The sequence below is a fragment of the Misgurnus anguillicaudatus genome, chromosome 20 (genome assembly GCF_027580225.2).
Source record: "Misgurnus anguillicaudatus chromosome 20, ASM2758022v2, whole genome shotgun sequence".
NCBI lineage: Eukaryota > Metazoa > Chordata > Actinopteri > Cypriniformes > Cobitidae > Misgurnus > Misgurnus anguillicaudatus.
Window position 1 is genome coordinate 10,361,358 of NC_073356.2, and position 27,932 is coordinate 10,389,289.

Here is a 27,932-nt window from a genome sequence, read left to right on the forward strand (position 1 = left end):
TTGTGTGTAATTATTATGTATATTTAACCACACACACATACATATATTCGTTTTAGATTTTTTATTTATATATCATTTGTTTAAATCTTTATATAATAAAGAATATATAAAATATAAATAAATATATACACATGTAAATGTTTTTTAAATACATGAATGTGTGTGTATTTATATATATATACATAATAATTACACACAGTACACACTCATATTATGCCAAAAATCACTTTTATTTTGTATGCGATTAATCGCGATTAATCTTTTCCCAGCACTAGTTTCTAGTAGCATCCTTAGTAATTTTACAACTGTTTACTATTTTATGTCCAAAAAAATTTATTTGGAGATTTTTGCCAAAAAAGGGTTTTGTAGCGAAAGACCAATGAAATTACTAAAGTGACATTTGTGAAAATGAAGGTATTTCATTTACTCACTAATAACCTTTACATTGCCATTAAAGTACAATTACTGAATTAAACAAAAGAGCTTACTTAGAAGAAAACATGTCAGACACACTCAAGCCGCCTTTCCAGTGCACACGACAAACGACGGCCGATAAGCCGGAAGTCATTCATTTCCTATGGAGAGTCGCAAAGGGGTTGCGTGAGGTGCCGACCATCTGCGGATGCGTAAATATCGGATCCGTTTTGAGCGTTGGATCCGTTAAAAAAATTGTGCGACTAAACCGCATGCGATATGCTGACCGGAAGTTATGATTTTCATTGTATTCCAATCACAAACTGTGTGTGAGGTGAAAATTATTAATCCTTTTGGTTTACTTTATTAGTAACACTTGAATCCTTAAAAAAACACTTTTGATTACTGATAAGTAATACATTATTAATTTAATTTGTGTACCTTATTATTTTAATCTTGTCTTTATATGTTCTCTCTAAAAAATATTTGCAATCTTTGTCATATATGCATAGCTGTTTATTGTTTCATTTATTTGCGTTCATTTATTTATTCCACCATGGTAAACATATTAGAATGAAGCCTCTTGCGCTGGAATGAGCTTCTCTCCCATATACGATTAAATTGAAACTTCATTACGACTGCCACTAGGGGGAGAACTCCGACTGTCGTTTCCGTATGTCGTGTGCAGTGGAAAGGCGGCTTCAGAGATTTTTGGATCTGAACTTCTCATATATTTTTATGTACTTTACATATAGATGGTTTCATCGGACGCACGTGCGGTGACGCGGTAACGCATCTGGTTAGAACTTTACTTCCGGTTTCTGTTTGTTTAAAGGTCTGAAAAGGCTGAAACTAAACTCTTGAACAAATACCTCATTGAAAATAACAAATGTTTTGGTTTCCTAGCTAATCTACGTGTTGTTTATTGTGCTTATTATATAAATAAACGACTTTAAAAGGACTTTGTTATTATTTATTCTTAGCGTAGTTTACCGAGAGTTACGTGATGACCACGAAAGCCGCTTGTTTATGTTGTTACTGCTGAAACCGTCTATACTGTACACTGTCAAAAAAATGCAGCATGTCAATTTAACCTACTACTAAGTTTTGACTTGGGATAAGTTGACATAGGTTGACTTGGGATAAGTTGAAATTGCTTAACTTAATTTGTTAAGTTAAAGTAACAAAAAACATGTGGATTTGTTGAGTGTATAGATTATTTTACAGTACATGTCTAGATATATACAAGGGCACCACTAGCAATTTTGGGCCCTATGAAAGAATATAATGCTGGGTCCTCTACCACACCCATGTTATTACAAATTAAAAGGATCTTTGGGGGCCCAAATAGTGCATGGGCCCTTAGAATTGTCCTACCTTTCCACCGTGACACCCCTGCATATATAATATGTATGATACATGAAATCGTCAGGCCCTGAGCATCGGTTTTAAATTTTATAATTGTGGCTATGACCTTCACATCACTCTTAACTCAAATTACACTTTTTTTTGCATGTATGGGCTGTTAATGAAAGTTATGACCTTTTGAGGTTTTGCATTTCTTCTGCTTGTGGTTTGATTCTCTTTTTCAAGTCACAAGAGGACGTCTGCAACCCATGTGCCAAATAAACAGTGGCTTGTATGATCGAACAAAGATGACATCAAATCAATGACGTGATCTCGCATTTTGGCTGCTCCGTGGATTTCTAGGAATGTGGAGGAGGTGACCAGAGGGAGAGAGATCACTATCATGCACATACCCACCAGAGGATGTCGTTTATCCCAGACTCTCTCTCTCTCTCTTTCTCTCTGTCTGTTTTTCTTTCCCTCTTTCTATATATTGAATTCCTTTGTGAGAAGTCATTATTTATTCACACCTCAAATTTCATTCTACTGTATGTCTCGCACATGTAACGCTGTCTGTAAAATCAAGGCTAAAGTCTCATAATCTACTAAACATGAGATTTATAGCATCAAAGTTTGATTTTAGTCATTGATTTCAATCTTTGACATGACCTAACTCAGTCAATATTAAAGAAATTAAGATTATATTTTAACAGAATGTTATTTAAATTATGATCAGTAAATCACAAAACATGACTATAGCTGGGTTTTCACAGACTGGATCACATATTTAAACTGATTTGAATTGTGGGTGTTTGTTTTTTATGACACACAAAAGATCCAATGGTGTTTTGGCACTGATGACTTCAAAACTGATGAACAATTACAAATAATGTTTTAAATTATCTAAAATATAGCACAGAAATAGGAATTACTTCGATGGTGCTTTTATTGTGGTTTATTTAGCTGTGAGTAGGTACGAGTGTTTAATTTGTGCATGCAAATCTGTATGTGTAAGCAGGTGGGTGTGTAGGTGTCTGTCAGAGATTGCAGAGCTATCACAAGCTCACGCAGTTAAGTGGGTGGAGATTATCAAAAGCCAGGTTGGATCAGGATGCAGCAGAGAAGGTTTTGGAATCACTCCCTACTGTACAGTATGTCAACAAGGATACACACAAAAAAAAACAAAAGCACAAATTTAATTAACAAGCTTTGTACTCAGACAGCAGATGACTCCGGGCCACGCGGGCCGGATCCGCACCGGAACTGCTGACTTTTGGCGGAAAGTCGTCTGCTTTCTGGGTACAATCCAAGCTACTTGTAGTGCGAGCAAAGTCAGAGACTCTTAGTCAGTTGTGGTGTTTCAAGTGGTAAAAGCGAGCGGTATTGAAATGCAGTCGTTGCGGGCTACTGATTTGAGTGTATGTCTAGAGACAAAGGTACAAGAAAAGACTGATATGGGTTTATTGATTATTACAGTAAATATAAGACATATAGAACATTTATTGGGTGTAATCTTTACAAATATATACAGTAAAAAAATCTAATATACCAGTCACATGATTTGTAATTGTTAGTAAGAAAAAGTAAAATGTTTTCAGCTCTGTTTATAGATGTTTCAGTGGCAACAAAATAAACACATTTCAAATTACACTATTTAAATGTATAAATTAAAAATATCCAAATATTAGCCGATATATCACCCACTGCAATGAGTATCACTACTGTATATATTTATGTAGGAGCAGTTTCCCAGAGAGGGATTAGGTTAACCCTTATGTGTTGTTCGGGATGTTAACAGCACAGTGTTGGTTTTTTGAGTCTTAATTTGGCCACAACTTTCTCTGTGTTTTAGCAAATGGAATGATTTTTGGTGACATATTTTGAGAAAAAGCTTTGAAACTTTTCAAAAACTCAACTATATACCGTGGGCAAATTTACTACTCTTTCAGGTTGTTCGCAGTAGCCACTAAATTAATGCCCTCATGAGTGATGTCACTTATTTGGGAGAAACACACACACACACACACACACACACACACACACACACACACACACACACACACACACACACATAGGGTCCTATTTTAACAATCTAAGCGCATTGTCTAATGTGCACAGTGCACGGTCTAAATGGGCGTGTCCGATGCCACTTTTGCTAATTTAACGATGGAAAAAATGGTTTGTCGAAAAGGGTTGTTTCCTAATGAGTAATGGGTGTGTTTGGGGCGTAACATGCAATTAACCAATGAGAGTGGCGCTATGTCTAATCCCTATTTAGATGATGGACTTTGTAAACTGAAAAACCAAGTGGAGGAAGAAGACCCCCAGTTTAAGAATAATGTTAAAAAAATGTGTTTTCATTTTTATTAAAATTGTTTTTTTTTTTTAGATTAAAACCTTTATAAGCCATTTTCTTTCAGTCAAAGAAATAGCAGGCTTTTTTAATTGCTCTGAATGTAGCCTATTGATATCGTAGATAATCATTGTAATATGCAAGAAAAGGTTTGTACTAAAAATACAAACAAGAGATAAAGAATTTACAAAGCACGGAGAGCCGAAGCGTTTCAGCACTCGGACAGGGCCATGGATTTTTTAAAAAGCATTACTTAAAATGTTTCTCATCTCAGGATATCCACAGGTACAGAGTCATCATGTAAAATAAATCCGTGCAGCATTTAAAAACATTTAAAAATAGATCCATTTGTTTAAAGCAAAGCATTTAATTATTTACCAGGCTACAGGTGAAGCAGCTCTTTGCGCCTTCTAACGTCTCATACTCGGTCCTCATTTATGTCCTAGAGACTCAATAATAATCTTTTACATTCAATCCTTTAATCTTTTATATTTAAAAGCGTTTTTGTGCTGCTGCGCATCCATGTGATAAGCAAACACGTGTTGTCGTCCCATTCATAGGCACATATTATCCTAATGCGCTCATTAAATAACAAAAACAAAAATCGACTTTAGAGCAGGTTTTAGTTGGTCAATGGCATTGTCTATTTTAGTTGCCTCAAAATAGCAACACGCCAACAATGTGTCTGAACACACCTCGTTTTTAGACCAGAATGCCCATGGGTGCAAAATTGGGTGCAAATGCATTTGCAATTTAAACAACATGGCGCTAAACGTTAAAATTATAATTGCACCGGGTTGAAACTAAAAGACACTTGCATCGCGCATTGCGCTGCATTGCACCGGGTGTATGATAGAGCCCATAGATACAGACACACACAATAATATGCTGTTATACTCCATATAATTAAATGTACAAGCCAGAAATTAAGCTCTGTTTTTTGCACAGGGCTACTAAAAGATTAATGGTGCCACATGGTGATCAACAGTAAAAATGACAACAACAACAACAAAAACACCAACAATACAGAATGCATGATAATATGGTGTCAAAAATCTTTTCGTTATAATGGAAGTCAATTGGGCAAAAAAGCCACAAACAACTAAATAGGGAAAAAGCCTTGAATTAATTAATTTTAAATTATTATTTTTTTTTAATTTACTTAAGGTTAAAGACCCAAAATATGCAATCTTATTATTGTTATCAATTATTAATGTAAAACAATCAAGCGAAAGGCAGCTTGAATACATTGCATAAAGGTGCAGAGAAAAGATATTTACATGTGATATGTGATATGGCATTCCTGTTTGTTGCAAGATTGTTCCGGCTGGTTGGTTACTGTCACAGTTTAAATATCTTATCTGGCAGGTGTCAGTACTCTGAGACAAGTCCAATGAAAAGTGAAGTGAATAAACACATATATGGTGCTCAGTTTCCTCTTTTACACCATGGAAAGGAGAAGCGTTTGATGGATGTAATAGATACCCACATGCAAATCCTCTATTAACTGATGTTAAAAGACATACCATAACAGAGTAAACGGCAACAATAGACAGGATCTAACCGGTATGTTTACATGCATCCTGAACTTTAGGAGTCGAGAAGAAGTTAAGGGTTCACTCGATGCAGAACTAATATTTAAAACAAATGAATGCAATGAAAGTTTTACTATCTCCACATCTTCCCGGTGAAATATGCAAATAGTCGAATAGCAGTGCTCATTTTGTTTATTTTGAAGTCTTTTCATTTCTCACTGTCAGATAGTGGTTATGAAATCTTTTCACTTTGTGGCTGTTGTTGTGAAATGCACCACCTCTCTCTCTCTTCATCTCCATCTATCCTCTCTCTCTCTCTTTCGTTCTCTCTCTCACCCCGTTTCTGCAGCCAACGTGCAGTTTGCAACAAGTACAAGCCGTACCCAGAACCGAGCTGACAGCCGGCTTTCTCCCAGGGCTGAGTCTCATAAGAATGCAGTAAAAACCCACACCCTTTTCGATTAATGAGCACCTATCAATCACTGGGGCCACGTGACCCTCCCACTCACATTCAGTCTCGATGGTCAATAGCCGGCGCTTTGAAACCCGCTGGACAAAACCTCTACGCCCAGACCTCTCGTTGGGTTGCTTATATATTCATGAGAAGCATGGGAGTGTGAAAAAGAGCATCTCTGAATGTCTTTTCTTGGATTCAGAGCAAAAGAAAACATTTTAAAAAGCACAAATGCCAAAATGGACATTTTGAAAGGAATGGTGTTACAATTGTGATTTACATACAGATGCTACATAGACTATTTTTACAGGGTCACAGCATCAGAATGGATGGCATCTATTATAGATATAAATATATATATTTCTATAATTATATCTGTGTACTGATCAAGTAAAAGATAAATATTGTAACAATTTTAAGTATAATTTTAAGTAATTAAATATATTTTATTATAATTTAAATTGATTTTGCAGACTTAAAGCAATAATGTATGTCGCATCATTTAGCAAGTTATCACATTTCACATTTTTCGTCAATATCGTGCAGCCCTTTTGTATTGTGAATATACTTTTAAACATACATGCAGTGTCAAAATAAATAAATAAATAAAATATTTAATTAATGAATAAAGTTTAAAAAGTTAATGATGAGCATCTGTAAAAGTATAGGGGCAATGCATCACAGATAAAATATATTAAGAAAAGATTAGTGGAATGGGCTTTCATTTAAATATATAAAGTTTAACTTCTTAATTAAAAATCAGTTTATTAACATATTGCACATATTAACATATATACTTATTTTCCACAAAATCTGCTTATACACAGAATTTCTGCATAGTCTTTACTCTCTTGTCCTCAGCCATCCATCTCACATACATTTCAAAGTGATGTCAAGCCACCCACCAACAACCCTCATTTGCATTTGCACACAGAAGGGCGATGGATGCTTCAGGATTGGCTCGTGCATCTTTTAAAATCCGACCAATAGGAAACAACAAGGAGACACCGGAGCCGTTTCTCAATGTCAAGGAAGGATCCTCGGAAGCTAGAATTTCGAGGATGCTACGTCATCGACGTCCGTCGAAGGACTGTTCCAATGTCAAGGATCCTCGAAATTTCAGCCAAGGACTGAGTCCTTCGTTCGAGAAATATCCCATATACAGGAAAGGATGCAAATTTGTATCCTTCGCGCTCTTCACGCGCTGAAATCACCCACAATCCTATGCGCGGAGCACCGAAAGCACACCTTTCAATCACGCAATGACGTAATGACGTGCACTTGTTAGCCTGTTCCATTTAACGTGTTCTCCGAATGCTTAAAAGGAGCCTCGCCTCGCCTCTGAAGGAAGTGACTTGTAAGGACTAGTCCTGCCAAGGAAGTATCCTTGACATTGAGAAACGGCTCGGGTCCCAAATCCTAATTCATGCTCTTCTTTGTGGTCTCTGTTTGAGGAGGGATTTTCAATACAATTACTGTACATGTACTTTGCAAAAATGTAGTAAACTGTTAACTTTGTGTTGCAGAAGAAAAAATACAATTTAAAACCTGTTTAATGCTTAATTATAAGTTGCCATAAAAGGTGCAAAATGACATTATTGACGTGACTTTAAAGTAAAATATTAAATTATGAGTTATCTAATACATAAAATGCATGAATTCCCTTTACAAGCTCAGATATCCTATTTTTAAAGATAATACATGTACTTTTATGATTCAGTATTGTTAATGCATGTATGCCTTTCAGTCTCGCTCGATGTTCAGTTTTTGCTAAATTGTCTGATAGTCTGAAGCTGCCAGTTTAGATTTAAAGATCACCTATGGTCTGATTCACCATTTTACATTTTCTTTGGTGTGTAAGTGTGTATTAATACATGTTAACGATATGCACAAGGTACAAACCTCAAAGTAAACAATGAAGCAAGTTATCGTCTCCAACGTAAATCTCTTTTTTGGACTACAACAAACACACGGATTGTAGGCAACAGTTTACTTCCTGGAATTGGTGATGTTGACAAGACCGACATTATTCCTCCCGCTTTGGACTCACAGCCTGTAAGTTAACTATTGTTAGCAACCGAGTCTTTTAAACATGGTGAGGAGTGTCACATTTCCGGCTGAAGTCAGAGGTATTCAGACTAGGGCTGGGACAACGCGCAAAATATGTGCGTCGATTCGTCAGACCCAAAATGGCGGCGCCATAGAGTAGTAGCCAGTCCACGCCGGTTTCGCACAGCAAGTGTGAGCAGTGCGTAAGCGGCGCGTGTTTTTTCAGCACCCATGTTAACAAGCATTCATAACTGCATGCATAAGCAGCATGAGCTCGCGGCGCTGTAGCAGCAGTGCTGCGATCGTTTATGTGACGGTTCTGCTCATGCTCAATTAAAGTGACAATGCTTTGTTTGTGGTTTAAATCAGGAGTGGGGAACCCTGGGTCCTGGAGGGCCACTGTCCTGCAGAGTTTAGTTCCAACCCTAATTAAACACACCTGGAATTTTTTATTCAAGTCTTCATGATTACTTGGAAATGAAATTCAGGTGAGTTTGGTTGGGGTTGGAACTAAACTCTGCAAGACAGTGGCCCTCCAGGGTTCCCCACTCCTGATTTAAATGCTCGTGGATTGAAGCGAAAAAGTGTCATTTTACCTTAAAATCATGAATGTGATGCCAAGTGATGAATTTGAGCAATTTAAAAGAAAGCAATGAAATATTTAAAAACACACTGTTGTCAGAAGACTGCGCTTTTGTAATGAACTCCGTCTGTGTACCCTGTCTTGTACTCTTATTTTGAAGTCATGTCTGTGTCATCCATGTCTGTAGTTCTTTGTAGTTCTTTTGTTCATTGGTCCGTGTGATGATTGTTCCCCAGGTGTGTCTTGGGGATTCCAGTATGCTTCGTTGTGGCGGTGTTCAGGTTTGTCCTCCCTCCACGGAGGAGGAGTGGTGGGACAGACTAGCGGACCTTACTGCCCTCCATCAGCGGGGGCAGACTGTGAGTTGTTTTGCTCAAGTCTTTTGGACATTGGCGTCTGGTTTGGGTCTTCGTGACATGGAGCTAAACTACATTTTTAATGACTGTCTGGACGAACCCATACCACGCTGGAAAATGGCCAGGCTCGAGTCTTTAGACTTCTGGGGGTTCACCCGTTATGTGGACGGGCATGGTCGGAGGCGTGCGCAGGTTGTCCCTGAATTGTGGGAAGTAATGTCTGCTGCTCCTTCACAAAGGACTGTTGTCCCGGGTATCGCCCTGTCTTGTCCTGTTCTCTCCGTGTCAATGCCCGACTCCGTGCACAAAATGGCCGCCACTTCATCCAATCACATGCTTCAGTCCGCTGTTATTAAACCTGCCCCAGTTTTCGAGTTTGCCGCAACAATACCAGCTCCGAGTTGTCAGAAAGCCACCATCATCACTGTACCCATTGTTAAAGGTGCAGTAGTTACACCTGCACCAGTTCCCAAAATGGCCGCCGCCATGATTGCACCTGTTTTCAAGATGGCTACTGCCATACCTGCACCTGTTATCAAGAGGGCCATTGCCATATCTACACCTGTTCCCCAGAGGGCCGTTGCCATACCTGCACCTGTTATCAAGATGGCCGCCATGCCTGCACCAGTTCACAAGATGGCTGCCGCTGCACCCGAGCCAGTTCACAAGATGGCTGCCGCTGCACCCGAGCCAGTTCACAAGATGGCTGCCGCTGCATCCGAGCCGAGTGAATCTCCTGAGTCCTCCGAGCCGAGTGAATCTCCTGAGTCCTCCGAGCCGAGTGAATCTCCTGAGTCCTCCGAGCCGAGTGAATCTCCTGAGTCCTCCGAGCCGAGTGAATCTCCTGAGTCCTCCGAGCCGAGTGAATCTCCTGAGTCCTCCGAGCCGAGTGAATCTCCTGAGTCCTCCGAGCCGAGTGAATCTCCTGAGTCCTCCGAGCCGAGTGAATCTCCTGAGTCCTCCGAGCCGAGTGAATCTCCTGAGTCCTCCGAGCCGAGTGAATCTCCTGAGTCCTCCGAGCCGAGTGAATCTCCTGAGTCCTCCGAGCCGAGTGAATCTCCTGAGTCCTCCGAGCCGAGTGAATCTCCTGAATCCTCAGAGCCGAGTGAATCTTCTGAGTTCCCCGAGTCCTTTGAATCTTCTGAGTCCCTTGAATCTTCTGAGTTCCCCAAGTCTTCTGATTCCCCTGAGCCGAGTGAGTCTTCTGATTCCCCTGAGCCGAGTGAGTCTTCTGATTCCCCTGAGCCGAGTGAGTCTTCTGATTCCCCTGAGCCGAGTGAGTCTTCTGATTCCCCTGAGCCGAGTGAGTCTTCTGATTCCCTTGAGCCGAGTGAGTCTTCTGATTCCCCTGAGCCGAGTGAGTCATCTGAGCCGAGTGAGTCATCTGAGCCGAGTGAGTCATCTGAGCCGAGTGAGTCATCTGAGCCGAGTGAGTCATCTGAGCCGAGTGAGTCATCTGAGCCGAGTGAGTCATCTGAGCCGAGTGAGTCATCTGAGCCGAGTGAGTCATCTGAGCCGAGTGAGTCATCTGAGCCACATTGGTCAGCTGGTGTGGTCACCCTGAAGCTCCAGAGACTCGTTATTGTCGCTAAGACTATGGCCAGTGCTGAACTGTCGGCCTGTCCCAAGATGGGAGTCCCCAAGCTCCTTGCCCTCACTGTCTGGTCCGAGATGACTAAATGTGAACCTACTGCCCTGCCTAACCTGGCCCAGAGGGCCTCTCTCTGTTGTTCTCTTTTACCCAGGTTCCTGATACCACCAGCACCACCCTGGTATCCAGTCCCTCTCTGGCCTCTGGCTCCGCCCTGGGTTCCCGCTCTGCCGGCTCCGCCCTGGGTTCCCGCTCTGCCGGCTCCGCCCTGGGTTCCCGCTCTGCCGGCTCCGCCCTGGTTGCCAGTTCTGTCGGCTCCTCCTTGGTCCCTGTCTCCACCTGCGGCTCCTCCTTGGTCCCTGTCTCCGCCCGCGGCTCCTCCTTGGTCCCTGTCTCCGCCCGCGGCTCCTCCCTGGCTCCAGCCTTCGCCCGCGGCTCCTCCCTGGCTCCAGCCTCCGCCCGCGGCTCCTCCCTGGCTCCAGCCTCCGCCCGCGGCTCCTCCCTGGCTCCAGCCTCCGCCCGCGGCTCCGCCCTGGCTCCAGCCTCCGCCCGCGGCTCCGCCCTGGCTCCAGCCTCCGCCCGCGGCTCCGCCCTGGCTCCAGCCTCCGCCCGCGGCTTCGCCCTGGCTCCTGCCTATGAACTTTCATGGTCCGAGCCCACCGTCCCTCCCCCTGGTTCCACCTCCATTCCTCCACCAACCTGGACTTTATTGTGGACTCTCTGGGAGCGTCTGGAAGCCGCTCTTAGGGGAGGGGCTATGTAATGAACTCCGTCTGTGTACCCTGTCTTGTACTCTTATTTTGAAGTCATGTCTGTGTCATCCATGTCTGTAGTTCTTTGTAGTTCTTTTGTTCATTGGTCCGTGTGATGATTGTTCCCCAGGTGTGTCTTGTTTTCCCTGATTACTCTGTGTATTTAAGCCTAGTGTTTCCAGTGTCTGATGTCGATCGTTACTCAATGTTTTGGTGTTTTTTCGTGTTCCTGTCTTGTTGAATTACCTGCCATGTTTTTGCTTGTTTGTTGTTATTTTTAATAAACTTCACTGCATTTGGATCCGCATCCTGTCCTACCTGGATTATAATCACGACAGCTTTCATCACTCTCTGCCCAGCACTAAATTACCTTCGTTCATATATCATATCTCATGCTGAGCTAACGTTACTGTGTAAAATTAATGTATACAATGTTAGCTACAGCTCCTTGAATTCTTGCCTGGCTGTCAAACATTTGCGCGCAGTTGTGCTCCACGCTTGCCGTTTCCAGTCGTCTATAGCAAACCAAAACATTTTATTTTCAACAAGGCATTTGTTTCAGAGATTAGTTTAGTCATACAGACCGGAAGTTCATTTCGGTTCAGGTGCGTAACCACGACAGCGTGAGTACCTGCGATGAACTACATCAACAATGGCGGCCTACAGGAGTGTTTTTTGTGCTACACATGGTTCGTATTTCTGCATTTAGCAGCTTAATCTTCTTTTTTTAATTATGTAAATTCCCAACCTTAATTTCCCTGCACCTTGTCTTCAATCTTCACTTTTTTCTACGTTTGTATTGTTATTGAGGCTGGTGGCGGGAGCTGCTTGGCGATTTCGTGACATGAGGTTAAAGGTTTAAGGACATCACCTTATAAAAGAACCTAATAAAATATGAAAACATATATTCCCAAATATTTAATATAAGCTATAGGGAATTGCACGTAACAAATTCTTTTTCCTTTTTTGATGTTTTTCACTAAATCATTGTCATGTAAACATAACTTTAGGCACTGTTTTCTTCCTTGTCTGATTAAAATGCATATAGGTTTATTGAACCTGTTCAGTCAACCTAGTTACTCAAGGGTCAAGCTTCTGGGAAATCATGATGCCAGCCTTTTAAGAATGCAACTCAGTAAGCAATGAGAGTTTAAGAATGTTATGAGACAGATTTCATATTTGTATATTTATACCATGATAAATGTATTACATATTGAATGCTTATCTTTTGGAAACCCATGCACATACACATTTTCTCACAATATTCTTTTTGCAGTTTCATTAGACGTCTTATTTAAGTTTTAATATAGCACGTCATTGTTTCAAGGAATCAGGTCCTGATAAAATCAAGCAAAACAGTGATGGCAACTAAATTTTCACAGCAGTTTCAACAAAGCCATCTGTTAGTAATGTGTATTCTGCTCAGAACAGACTCTTAAAACAGCAGACATAAATTAATGTTAATTTATGAATTTACAGATCCAAACATGTGTTATGAATAAATCATGAATGGCCAATGCAATTTTCCACATTGCTTACAGGCCCAGGTCCAGCAAAAAAAAAAAGCCTTTCAAAGTACAACTGGGACAATTGATTGCATTTTATCGTCCTCTATATAGCAAAACTGTAAAAGTCATATTGATTGTAATGCACATCAAATTTCTTTCTTTCTTTCTCCATGGGTTACCAGTGCGCAGCTTTAAGTTCAGACTTCTTCATTAGCACCTCTATAACAGCATGTTAATGTACAAGAATCCCTGCCACTCATTCACACACACTTACATGCAAACACACACTTCTCTTCAAGTCATTGTCCCCAGAGTCACACATGCATCAGCTCCATCTCACATAGTTGTCATTCTTCTGATGAAAAAGGAAATTAGGGCCAATACGACCAGTTTATAGATGCAGTGTGGTCATTCATGTACCTGTAAGGGGTCCTGCTGCACCCTATACATTCCTTTAGAGATTTTCTTTGAGTCACATGTTAAATATTTTTGCCACCAGGTCATCTGATAAGGAAACAAAGTAGATTTTTATGAGGGCCTTATGCAAGAGGATTTCGAAATAAAAAACTCACCACGTCTGGTGTTATTGACCTACCTCCAAACATTTGCTAATGACAATTGTTCAAAAAGCATGGGTCAAAAGAAAACTTCATTTAGAAAAAGACCATAAAGCTATGGGGGGAGAGGTACATCTCTCCAGGGAAATGTGTCAATCACTGCGGAAAGGTCTTTTCGTTCTGCGTATAGTCATGGTCTTACATTAAGAAGACGATAAATTAAATGAAGAGATACTAGTCTGCAATTATTTGTTTCATAATGCACAGATTTGCCATATGGGACTAGACACATGTTTGGAAGCATAAAGCCATAAAAACAGCCTTCAGTCAGCTTGAGTGCCAGCAATTCATTAAAACTGATTATCATGCTCAGCTAAATTAGCACGGACATGATGCACATGCTGAGTATTACTTACTCTTTCATTCACATTAATAATACAACAATCTACTCAATATGCTCAATGAAATGCAGCACGTGCAAACAAAAAAATAGGGATGCTGCTGTGTAGGAGATATAAATCTAGCAAAATAATGTTGACAAGTGTTGCACTTCACTTGTATGAAATCTTGCACAATAATGCAAATACTGTATAAAAAAATAAATGCTTATGCAGCCGTTTGCCAGTAACTTACTGTAGATTTAAATGTATGGTATTTACTGACAACAGTTTGTTTAAAGTTAAATGAACATTAAACATTAACAAGTCTTTGTCTTTAAAGAATAAAACTATAAAATAACAGCCTCATCATGCAAAGCATTCTGGGAACCAGAAATCCTTATCAACCTTTTTCCGTTTTTTCCTTCAGATTTTGTTTCCAAGAATGCTTTGCATGAGGCTGTTATTTAAGTTTTATTTTGTAAAGATAAAGACTTGTAAACCCTAGGACCCTGTCCCGGGTCCAAAATTGCTTATGACTTAATATAAAATATTCCTTTAATATTTAATGGTCTGTCATGAACCCCAGTAACACATATGAGATACTGTTTAAAAGCTTAGAATCTCTACTTTCTGCAGATATGCATCACTTTGAGATATATTTTACTGTAAGAAAGTTATTTACACTTAATTTACAGTATCACCCCCATATTTTTTTATATCATTTAATATTCACATATTTCATATTTTTCAAGTATGACAAACATGGGCAAGTCTTATATCAAATGAAAGTCAATATCAACACATATCCATCAATCGTCGAACTAATAATGAGGTAAAAAAAATGGTCTTTTGTAAATTTACTTGAAACTTGAGCGTAAACTGCCTCAGATAGCACATATAGCCACAAATGCTACATCATCTTTTATCTAAGGTCCTACTCTAAACAATGAGTCCATTCACAGCATTTTCTTTGGTTGTGTGAATAATTAGTCCCTTGCTATTTATTATATGTGCAAAACAAAAAATTAATATTTATATAAAAAATTTATGTGCACCCTTCAGTAAAATAAGAATAACTTTTGAATTCGACATGCTAAAGAGATCATTCTTTTTTTAGGGGTTTACTGTCTGCAGACTGCTAGAGCACCCAGAACCAGAGATATTTACTTTCAAAGACAATGTTTACAACAAAAAAAATGAAAATTTGGTGGTTCATCATATGAAAAACAACATAAATAACAATATTTGCCAGCTTTTTATGTAATTTTAAAGGGTTTTCTTTAAAATTATATAAAGATATTGCATTTATTCCACTGTATGTGGTTATGAGGACACTTCAAATGTTTTTAGGCAGAAATTGTATACAAAAAGAGTATTATTCCTCCCTTCAGTTGGAGTAAAATAACTTTTGCATAGATTATGATAGAGAAAAAAATCCTTTTTCCTCTGTAAGCTGACAATTGCTGGAATCAAGCAAAACTGTCTGCAGGTTTCATTACCACTCAGACTTTAGATAAAAAACATCAAAAAGTGCCAATTTATTTATTTTTTGTTTTTTAGAGGACTGACAAACACATACAACCATGTTTAGCACTTTCAACAGTGTTTTATGTAATTTGAAAGGGTTTTCTGTAAAATGATATCAAACTTTTGTATGTAAACCTCTGCATGTGGGAATGGGAAGGTTTTGAAATTGGGCTAAATCCAGGCGAAAATCCCCAAAATAGCCTCAGGGTGGAAGAAGTTAATGTTTAATGTTCATTTAACTTTAAACAAACTGTTGCCAGTAAATAACATAACATTTATAAAAATTTTACAGTGAGAACAGGACTAAATTCAGAATTTTGAATAATTATTCTAATCATTTCATATTCTATATATTATAATGATTAATTTTTCTCCCAAAACGCGAAACAGCAACAAACCTCACTTATTCTCTTTTTAAATAATGGTTTAATGCTATAAACCTTTTCTGACAGATCATTCTGGACAATAACAAAGGGATGATTTTGAATTTTTTTTATTTAACAAGCCTTTTTTCATTGCAGATAAAGTTGTCATAAAATTATTATATATTTATTACCCTGTCTGTGAAATCCAGGCTAAAATTTTATAATCTAATGATGAGACTAGGAGCATCAAAATTTTATTTCACTGATTGATTTCCATCTTTGACATGACCTTACTCAGTCAATATCAAAGAAATCAAGGTTAAATTTTTTTTAAAGAATGTTCTTTATGTAGGATAATTGTATGTAAAAAAAACTGTAAATCACAAAACATGAACATCGCTGGGTTTTCACTGGAAGGGTCACATATTTTAAGACAAAAAAATGGGATTTTAACTTGTTTGAAATGATTAAAAAGTTAAATGAAACTATAAAAAATACGGCTGCACAATTAATCGAAAAGCTAATCGGGAATACAATTTTGGGTAAGAAAATTACATAATTGCTGTCCATTTGTGCTCATTTCTTTGCGTTGCGTGCGGCAGTATGTGTGGACACCAAATACAGTGGTGAATTTAAAATTGAGAAGTTGACATGTCCTTTAGCTATTTGTTTTAGGATTTACTGGAGAATTTACCATACTGAAAGTTATAAAACATTTTAAAACTTAAATCTTTTCAATTTTAAATCTATTAACTGACAAAGAAAACAATTGCAATTACAATATAAATGTGATTAATCATCAATTATGATTTTTGTCGTAATCGTGCAGCACTAATTAAAAGTAAGCAAAAAATATTCTAGCTCTTGCTGTTGCATTTACTAGAAAACAACCCCCAACCTAAAACAACAGACACTGCAGCTCCAAACCAGGCACTGTCACTTTAAGCGGTGGGCGTGACTAACTGACTACCCGCCTCGTATGCAAATTTACCCACTACTTGGCTGATAATAATATAGTGCGGTACTCGCTTCAGGTGTCCATAGTGAGCGCCAGCTCCGGGGCGAAAGGAGATTACAGCCGCTATAAAGAGTGACGCGAAGTTACCGCCGGAGTGTAAATCAGAAAACATCTTCAACAACAGCTGGATACAAGAAATTACACTTGGAAAAATATTAGGATTATTTAGCACACGGGTGTTGACGCCTCCTTCACTTGTTGACATGAAAGCTTTTCGTGTAAATACTGAAGTGGAGGACTGATTTCTGCTGAATCTTACCGGTGAACTGCAAGATTGTATTTGTCGCGTTTCAAATGACATGCAATATTACTGACTCCTGGCACTGTACTACGGTAAGTGGTTCATATTTTTTCGCTTTATTTGGTTTTTGGGGAAGGAATTTTGCAGATGGCCAAATGAACTCTTGAGGACTGGTGTAGATGCTAGTTTATACATCAACTAACATGATGGGTTACAACGTAGTGTTATGTAATGGAGTTGCGAAACTTCAAGGTTTCAACCATAAAAGTGGAACTACATACAGACGCAATACTGTGGCATTGCATTTATTTTGTTGGCCTAATAATATCACATCTTGCATCTCAAATCGTTTCCCATTGGTTTAATCAAAACGTCAATATAAACATAGCTACTGTATTAGTGTATTTAAGAAAGTTAACTAGACTTAAAAAAAATTGCTGCATGTACAACATAATCAAATTGTTTATAATTTTTAAAAATAAAATCTTTTATTAGATTTTGAGACTTCGACACACAAATGCCAGGGATCAATTCAAACGCATCGCGCAATAAGAAGTGGGAGATGGAGGAATACGACCAATATCAGCACTATTTCTACGACGACCACAACTCGGACGAGGACTTTTTCAAATCCACCGCACCGAGCGAGGACATTTGGAAAAAATTCGAGCTGGTGCCAACCCCGCCCATGTCTCCTGTTTGGATACTGGAGGGTACCGGCCCATCTCCGGGGGACAGACTGGAGTGGGTCTCCCAATTCCTGGGACAGGACGACGAGCAGGAAGGACAGTGCAAACTGAATGCGGAGGAGACTTTGGAGAATTTGAGCTCCATCATTATTCAGGACTGTATGTGGAGCAGTTTCTCCGCCAGCCGGCAGCTGGAGAAAGTTGTGAACGAGCGCCTGTCGTGCACGGCGCAGTCGAAACTCGCCGGTAAGGCGCAGTGCGTCCCCGTGGACGCGCCGGGTGTCAACAGCCTGGCGACAGATTGCGTGGATCCAGCAGCTGTCCTTCCCTTCCCTACGAGCGGCAGCTGCAAGAAACAGGTGTCGTCCGGGTCAGAATCAAGAACAGACTCATCTGGTAAGCTGAGAAACAGAAACTAAACGCAACATGGTGCAAGGCTGTGTGACTTGTACTAGGGTTTTATTCCAGACCTCCCTTTTTTGATATGGAAAGATCTCTGAGATCATGTTGTGCAGTTATGTTTATTTTTTAGACAAATACCATTCATTCATGTACTATTAGGTGTAAGGGCACTGACCCAAAATTGCAAATTAGGAAAGTATTCAATGCTTTAGAATTGAGGTTGGTATTTGTGTTGATATGTGTGGAATGTGATAGTGTGGACTTATTGCAGTGCTTAGGTTTAGCATTCCTCAAGTGTAAGAAAAGGAGAAATTGTTTCACTTGTGGGTGGTGCTTAGTGCATGATTAACCACAGTAACCAATGATAAGAGTGTCTGAATGCTAAAGTGTTCAAGGCCACTCAATTGTCCAAATCAGTATCTAGAGATGCTATGGAGAAGTCATTTAAGATGAATTTTCTACTATGTTTCTTTTATTATTATTGGATATTTTTTTGTATACATTTCTTTCTTTTGTATACATTTGGAGATTGTTTGTAACCAAGCAGATCTGGGGCACCATTGACTTCTATAGAAGGGAAAAAAATAATACTATTGAAGTGAATGTTGCCCTAGATCTGTTTGATTAAAAACATTTTTCAAAATATCTATTTATATAGGTTTAGAACAACTTGACGATGAATAATTAATGATGACATGATGTTTATTTTTTTAGTGAACTACTCATACCCCTTTAAATGCTTAATAGTGAATTTCTTATCATTGGTTAGGGTTTGTCATGCATAATAGCCTTCTTGGAATAATAGATGTTTTTGTTATGAAAGCACGTCATTAGATGTGACTCAAAAATCAGTTTTTGTTACAGAAGGGCCTCGCATGCATTTGTTTAGCTGAAAACAGGGAAGAAATTAAATCCTTAAATAAATGTTGTTTTGGATCTTACTGGATATTTCATTCTGAATTAAGTTAAATAACAGCCTTTAATAGTTGAATGGTGACTTAAGTAACCAAAGTCTGGATAAAAGTTGAAAAAAAACACCTGGGGCCTCATGTATAAATCATGCGTACGCACAAAACAGGGCTGGAAACGTGCGTACGCCAGTTCCCACGCAAAGGTTGTGATTTATAAAAAAACAAACTTGATGGGAGAATGGGCTTGCAGGGTGGGATATTAGGATGATTCATGTACGCACACTTGCAGGTGATCTGTGATTTATAAAGGGAACATTGCTTTGTTTTATAAGTCTTCATAATTTTTGGTGTATGCCATTTTTGGCTGTTGTGCGTACGTAGACTTTTAGTAAGAATCCTACGCACAGTTTTATACATGAGGCCCCTGGACCTGGATACTAAATATTCTGTTTACAAGATATGTAAATGACACCTGCAAAACTAATGGGCTTTATATCTTTTTTTTGTCCTTGCAGATGATGAAGAGATCGATGTAGTGACAGTGGAACACAAGCAAAACAAGTCACGCTTGGTAAACGGGCGTAAACCAGTCACCATCACAGTCCGCGCAGACCCCTATGACCCCTGCATGAAGCGTTTCCACATCTCCATTCACCAGCAACAACACAACTACGCCGCTCGCTCGCCAGACAGTTATCCTGAAGAAGAAGAAGAAGAGGAGGAGCCGCCTCCTGCCAAAAAGATCAGGCAAGAGAACCTGCAGCCACGGCTGTGTTCCACACCACAAACCCTCGAAAGCAGAAGCCAACTACCCTCCCCGACAGTTCCCGCCCCATGTCAGACTGCCTCACCGACTCATTCGTCCTACCACCCCAAGTCTCAGCCATCCAGCCCTCAAAGTTCAGACTGTGAAGACACGGATAAGCGCAAGACACACAATTTTTTGGAGAGAAAGCGCCGTAATGACTTGCGTTCTCGGTTCCTGGCCCTTCGGGATGAGATCCCGGGCCTGGTTGACTGTCCGAAAACGCCCAAGGTTGTGATCTTGACCAGGGCGACAGATTACCTGCGTACGCTGCATGCCAATGACAAACAGAAGACCCAAGAGAAGAAGCGGTTGAAAAGCAGGCAACAGCAGTTACTACGGAGGCTCGCTGAACTAAAACGTGCATAAAATAGCACCGTCGAACCCTTACAGCCAGTCCAGCCATATTTTCAATAGGAACTTTGTAGAGCTGCGTGTTTGGTCCAAACATGGGGATATTTAATGGAAAGGACTTCAGTTTGAGTTTAGTTCTTGTGTTTTTGTTCTTTGCACATTTGCCTTTGTAGCCGGGTGGAGATATACTTTACAAATCACATATGTATGGAAGCTGTGGTACTGGTGTTCTCAAGTGGACCCCACTAAGCTTCAAACATGTTCCCAAAGAACTTTTGTTTTTTTGTTTTTGAGACCTAAAAGATTTAAAGGTGAATAATTGAATGTGTTTTCAGAAATTCTTTCTCTAAAGCTACAGATAAATAAAGTATTTAGGTGGGTATATATATATTTCCTTCGAGTTAGCATGCTAAGTTAAGCATTATTTGAAAGGTAGCAATTTAAATGCATGTTTAATTGATCTCGTAAACTGTTAAGGTATTTGCGGAAGAATGTTAAATTTATCTGGTTAATTCTATTTAAGGGTAATACTTAATTTAACTCAAAAGGAGAGCTGTGTGCCCCCATTTCCACTTGATGACTTTGCAAGATTAACAGGCAGGAAGTTGCATCACTGTTACTTTGTTACATTATGTGTTCCATGCTTTTTGTTTTCTTCAGTGAACGTTATTTTTCTTATGAACATTCAGGATGGTGTCCAGCACAGGCTTGCGGTCTATATAAACTGTGGCATATTCTCTGGACATATGTATATAATAATGTAAAAAACATACTTTTTGTTTGAATACAAAAAATCAGCACTGTTAATAGACTTTATTTTCTATTTTTCTGTCATTTGTCCTAAAACTTGGTTGGCCTATGCCTTCCCTAAGAGTATCTTAAAGTTTCTATTTTTGTTAAGAAAAGTTTTAAAAATTCAAAGTTTAAATAAAACAACACTATCGACATTTCATTTTCAACACTAGCCACTTTGTTATGCTGTTTTGAGTGCCTATTCCCTTGTGTTCTGACTTTACTTTGGCTTAATATCTCTTTTGTGGGAAAACATATTGCTAAGAGTTTTGTACTAATTATATTTTCTTACAGAATTCATTGTATCATTGTTGGATTTCTATTTTATTGTTAAGTTAAGTACTAGTGGCATGTGTCACCTAAGAAATTGTATGAAAGGTTGAAATGCAGTCAGAAATTGACAGCAAGTGTGCATATGTCACCAGTAACCTACTGTTGTAAATTTTTTTTGGTCCATTGTCGTCAGGTGTCATACTGGGAGATGAATGGCAGCAGCATTGTTTAAGCACTTTGTGTTCTGTACCTCATATGCCTATAACAAGTCGAAATTTGATAAATAAATTCAGTTCAAATCATGCCAGTCTATTGTTTTTTGTTAATAAGCATTTAACACACATGCTTTCAGATTTGTTTACATAAACCACACGCGCACGAACGCACACACAGACAGCCACCTCGCTCTCACCTCTGTCCCATGACGGTGTTGTGTCGAACTCAGTTCCCCCTATGTTTCCCTTTAGTGTAGTGCTTTTATAGCGTTTTCATCACGTTACATTTAGAAAGATTAAAGATTTGAATTGGTTATACTAAAAAGGCACAATATCATGTATTTGATAATACAATTTATTAAATATTTCATACATTTGACAGTTTTCTATCAGGGTATTTTTTTTAAATATAGCCTGTCTTTTTCTTTTCTTTTTCCTTTACTGGTTGTTTTAAAAATGTAATGTTTGCATACATAATTAAATAAATATTATACATATAATATGATTCATACTGTAAAAATAATTGACTTACCATTAAGAACAATACAGATACATTACAGAAATGCACACATATCTACGTCTCAGTAGCCATTAAAACTTTAAATATATAAATAATAAAACCTATAACGTGATAAAAACGCCATAAAAACACTACACTGAAGGGAAAAATAGGGGGAACACTACGGGGAACAGACTTCGACACAACAACGGTCCTGTTGTAGGCATCCTCCACCTCATTGCCTCACAGAGAATTCTCGTCCTTTAGGAAACCAGAACATTTGTTATTTTCTGTTAGTTTTTGTTATTTAATTGTTATTTGTTACAGAGTTCAGGTTAGCCACTAGCCCCAGAACATTAAACCGAGACCGGAAGTTAAGTTCCATCCAGACGCGTTAGCGCGACAACGCGCGTGCATCCGATGAAACGGTCTATATTATATATAATATAATACTGTTATCTCTAATTACATGTTAATGCAAACTCGTAAAATGCTTTTAAAAATACATCTTTTACTATGTTGGAAATGTTCTTTGCAATTAAATTTTTTTCTTAAGATCTGGCTGTCATTCCATTTTTGTATCCTTCTTTAAAACAGTACTAATATTGGCCCAGCTAGGACAGATTATGTGGCAAGGTTTTTTTTTCCGTCAACACCTATCCGGGTATGTGTGAACTCGATTTAATAGTTTCCTTAGGGGAGCCACTTTTAGTTGACACCACGTGACACCACGTTCTTTGCCATGGCAACGCTCATCTCTCTTCTCCTTGGTGCAGAACACAGTTGCCATGGAGACTGATGTGAGCTATTCATACTGGCGTCTTTCAGAAGGTGCACAAGTCAACCTGCTAAAGTCAACAGTGTTGTGAAAGCTGGAAGGTTAACCAATTAAAATGTGCTATTGTCATCAAGTAGTATACAATTGCATAAAGAAGCGTGTAAAATACGTCACGATGTTACAATTAGCTAGTATAATATTATTGCATCTAACATTAATCTTTGTGTACCAGATAAAGTAAAGAAAAACGGAATATTTTCTAATTTGTTGAGATGCATTTTGTAAAAAAAAATATGCATTTTGTACCATGTGTTTATACCTCTACACATCGCACATCAATACTTTTCTTTTCCTATTATGAAAACTTTTGTCCTATCTCTAAATGAAACGTTCATGTCTGTCCTTCTTGCTGAAGCCGACTACTCTAATTTCGTTTCCATAGAAACTGTTTTAGTTGCTTGGCTACAGTTCCCTCCTCCAAGACTACGCGCATGCGCAGATGCTTCCAGAGTACCAAGAGGTTGCTGTCATGGCGGCCGCCACTTTGAGTGTGCAGCGTGCGCTGAGTAAAGGCATCAGCCCGTCTTTGGTTGTGATTTTAGGGGCCACTGGAACTGGCAAGTCTAAACTGGCTATCGAGATCGGAAAAAGGCTTCAGGGGGAAATAATAAGCGCCGATTCCATGCAGGTGAGTTGACCGATCTGTTGTATAATCGTTGTCAATGAGGCAGGCACGTGAAAGGACATTGGTACTGATAAATGACAGGTCAGTTTTCATATGGTTGAGTTGCACAATGGTGTGAAAATCGTTGCTGTTTTGTAATTCATTTTGACAACGCTTTGATTTAGGTGTGAAATTAAACGAAATCCGTTTTATGTCGCATTTTGCAGACGTGTAGGCCAAACGTCAAAAGAAATAAGAATAAAATGCTGTCGTTGGCTAATAATACTTTTTAGCGCAATGTTTTTTGCACAGCGGAACGTATACGTTAAGAATTAGTTTGATTTTTCTTTCATTTTGCACTTTTTTCTTCGTGTTCTTCACTGGTCGCCATATTTGACAAACCTTCCACGCGATCTGATTCGGATATTTGTCATAAAGCCAAGGCAAAGTCCTGCCCACTGTTTTTGCCATTATTAGCACGTTGTTTTAGTTAGTGATTGGTTGACTTGATATTTTCACACAAATTCTTTGATGGTTTGATGGAACAGAGTTGACCATCTTTACTTGTTTGTCTTGTCATCATCATGTGCATAGATGAGGCCAAACTGAAAGATTCTCATTTATATATATTGTGTAATAGGATAGTTAAAAGGATTTTACTTATTTATCAGAGTGCCATATGTTGGGTTGGTTCACCCCTGAATTAAAATGTTGTTATTAATTACTCACCCTCATGTAATTTTTCCGTTCATCTTTGGAGCACAAATTAGGATATTTTTGATGAAATCTGAGAACTTTTTGAGCCCCCCCCCCAAAAAGAGAAATGCAACTTTAAAGGCAGGGTGCATGATTTTTGAAAAACACTTTGGAGAAGGGAGTCGGGCTGAGTAACAAAACACACTTAAAACCAATCAGCAGTAAGGGGCGTGTCTACTATCCGAGATCATTGCCTGGGTTGTGTATGTGTGGGGCGGGTCTATCAAAAGAAGGTCCAAATTATATTGGGGTAGGGGCGTATGTGTTTAGGTTAGGGATGTCAAAATATGCAATTTCCCATATTCGATGATCATTTAAATTAACGATCAATCAATCGAATAATCGTTAACAGTAATAGTGCAATAAGCCATTACAGCAGAGACATATAGCCAATGACATAAAAGTGTGCGTAAAAATGCCAGCTTCCTCACGCGAATTAAAAGTTTTTATTTTGTCTAAATAACATGCTAGTGGGATTGTAAAATGAGTCAATGTAGTTGGTGTTTTGATAAAAATCATCAATTGAATTTCGTAATGAAATATAATGACTAATAGACACAGTAAACTCCACCTCATAACGGGCACTCCGCACAGTCGGATGAAAGTCTGTGCGTCCATGACAAAATAAGTTTTCATTATCATCAAGTGTTATTTTTCTAGTTGTTCACCTTGCTTTCTGAGTCGTTGATACATCACTTGTTGTAATTATATCCAAGAAGCACACAAAGGGCATTTTTCCCGTCGTCACCTCAGCTTTAGAGTTTAGACCTGCGGCGTACTTTCAGCAAAGATGCTTATTATGAAGACTTTAACCTTCCATTAGAAAAACCGTTTAGCGTGTAGCGCCTCAGCCAGTAATGATGATGATCAATGATATGTGTTGTGGGCGTTCAGAGTGTAACGACAGTCAGTTACAGTTTAAATTTAACAGTTTCTTGCCAGATTGTAAGTTTTACATTTTAATCTGTTTATTAAAAACGGCTTCTGGTCTCCTTCCCTGTGTAAAGCAGCGTTAGCAGCGTTGCTATGCTAATCTTGCAGGCTTCCCTGAAGAGGGTCTTTGCTTTCAGTATTTTAACTGTGTTTAGATTTTCGGCATCGGAACCTCTCAGATCCACTGCCGATGCCATTTCGTTGCGTTAGCAGCCAGCCTCGTCTCGAATGAGGTTATAAAGCCCAAGTGAGTGTTTGGCATCAAGCATCGTTGTGATCATGGCTAGTTTAACTTCTTTGCGCTTGTTTAATTTTTTCACCAGCTGTGTATGTGCTTTGCGCAGGCGCCGGACACACATGCTTGCTTTGTCGACAATCGTTAATTTTTGTCGATTTAATTCTTATCGACAATTAATCGAAGATCGATTAATTGTTAACATCCCTAGTTTAGGTGATTTCAAATGTCAACATAGGCTTTCAGAGATATCATGCACCCTGCCTTTATGGCCCAGAGAAGGCATTAAAGAAATGGGTCCCTTTCAAACAAGTCCTTTTCACACAGAAATTACAGAAAATACATGGAAAATGCTTCTGGGATTGATAGTTTGATTTTTGGTTCATTCACACTGCCAATAATTTTCCAGAATCTGTGCGTGCTTTCACACACATACCATAAAAATCCCTTAAGGACACGTATTTAACAGAGATGGGACCAAGTCACACATGTGCAAGTCTCAAGTAAGTCTCAAGTCTGAACCTTCAAGTCTCAAGTAAGTCCCAAGTATTTTTTTTCTTGGGCAAGTCAATTCAAGTCGAGTCACAGGCTAAGTCAAGTCAAGTCCTGTAATGGGTCAAGTCCAAGTCAAGTCACCTTATTATTGTAATTTTACCTGCAGAATCTGATCTTAATAAAGATCTTATATAAAGAAATACTCATGTTCAGTAAAATACATCATGGAATTAAACAAAATTGTAATCTCTTCCGTTCCTGCGCCAACATTTAAAATAATGAACTTGAGCGTGCAAAAGACACGATATGTAAACCGGCCCTTACAATTGTAAGAATCCAGTCATTTTTCTGTGTTTGTGTTCAGGTGACAAACTTAGAAAAAGTAGCCAAGTCTCGTACCCCTCAGATCAAGGGAAGTATTTTTAAAAAATAAATTAAACTTATTTTGCCCACATTTGTCCCCAACACGGTATGATGAGGGTTAATGGCTACTTTAGCTATTATTACATTAGCTATGGTTAGGTAACCAGATATTACCAACTAACCAGATATTAACAAATTGACAAGCACTTACTGGGCAGAATGGCTCTTCAAATGACGGGTCAAAATTGGAGGTTGTCGTCTGGCTGCCCATGATTTTAATGTTGCATGTCTTGCAACGCACTGTTCGTCTTTTGCCATCTTGTTTAAGCCGAAGGCGATGACCCTCGGGACCCCTCCGGCTGACATGTTGATATCTGTTCTAAGTGGGCGTGGTATGCGTAAGGTACGAGAGGGCATGACTGATGATTCAGTCATGACAACACCATTCTCAGCCTGCGCTCCAGCTGGGTCAACTTTATTTTTTAAAATAGTTTAGATATTTTATATTCAAACTGAAAACATGATGTGATTAACACTCAAGTCATTCAAGTCATCGTGTCTCAAGTCAAGTTCCGAGTCACAAGTCCCCATGTCTGGTATTTAAAGCCCCCAACCTAAAAAAGGCACCTTTAAATGTGTTTTAGAAAATGTGTTCAGCAGAAAATGAGTCGGCTGTGTGTATTCAAAAAACATCCTGTTTATACAAATTCATCTCTTTTTTTGTGTAATCTCCTTTAAACCACAGCAATCACACAAAACAGGCCCTTGAGGATCCCCTAGCAGTGTGATGTCACATTAATTATGCCCACCCATGACCTCTCACAGACTCTGCCTTATGAGCGTGTAGTTCAACCTTATGCGAAGGTTCTTACGAAGTTTCTTTGCATTTAAAGCATAGACTGTTAAAAAAGATGGACGACGCCTGTTCGCTCTTTTCCCTTGGTGAAAAGTAAAGCCACCAGTCTGCGCAGTAGCGATTTCGGGACCAGTCCTGCGTAGTAGTGAGCAGGAAGTAAAGCCGCGAAATCAAGACCTCGCCCTCGCAGAATGCGCATATCACACGATATCATAACTGTCAATCATGACGTGACACCATCGTTTTTATATAATTAAATTACTAACTAAACACAAACTAAAAACAAACATTTGAATTTACATCAGCGTGATAAAAACTACAGTAAATGAAAGAAACCAGGCTCGGAAAAAAGATAATTGAAATGTAATAAAATTGTTTAGTTGCTCTCAAGTCCCATTGAATAACATGGGGAGGCGGGCTTATGACCTATACTGGGACCAGTCACTGGGGGGCGATCGAGACGTTTTGGCTTCATTCTTAAGGGCTTGTGCAGCACGCTTGATTTAAAGACACACACAAAAACAGCGCGTTTTTCATTGCAGCCACAAATGGCCATGTTCAACATCGTATAATAAAATGGTGTATTTTGAGCTGAAACTTTACAGACACATTCTGGGGATACCAGAGACTATTTCTATATTGCTAAAACACTTAGGTTAGCGGCTCTTTAAAGTCCTGCACTTGGTAGGTTTTTTCCACAGCGTCTGAAGTTTAAAGCGCGTGATGCACTGTTCTGTCATGCTGCCCCTCACGGCATTGTTTCTACATCTTGTTCGCACACAATGCTTTCCATGTATGTTACGGCAATGTTACTAGGTCCTCTTTCTGGGAGCGATCCCAGAACATTTACGGAATGTGTTTGCCGTCACACAAAAGCCTCTC

The 27,932-nt window shown here is 39.1% G+C and overlaps 2 protein-coding genes across 2 annotated transcripts in view; both read left to right on the forward strand.

Annotated features, from left to right (window-relative positions):
• Positions 1–16,790: 16,790 nt before the first annotated feature.
• myclb (MYCL proto-oncogene, bHLH transcription factor b) lies at positions 16,791–21,558 on the forward strand. The gene is made up of 3 exons (XM_055219975.2): positions 16,791–17,122; positions 17,526–18,115; positions 19,548–21,558. Exons 2-3 carry the CDS (start codon positions 17,548–17,550, stop codon positions 20,204–20,206), a joined length of 1,227 nt encoding a protein of 408 aa, XP_055075950.2. The 5' UTR covers positions 16,791–17,122; positions 17,526–17,547; the 3' UTR covers positions 20,207–21,558.
• A 1,659-nt stretch (positions 21,559–23,217) lies between these two features.
• trit1 (tRNA isopentenyltransferase 1) overlaps positions 23,218–27,932 on the forward strand; it is a 60,436-nt gene continuing 55,721 nt past the window's right edge. The window contains exon 1 of the mRNA XM_055219976.2: positions 23,218–23,436. Within this exon, the coding sequence (XP_055075951.1) occupies positions 23,248–23,436 (189 nt within the window). The 5' untranslated portion in view covers positions 23,218–23,247. The remainder of the gene's footprint in view (positions 23,437–27,932) is intronic.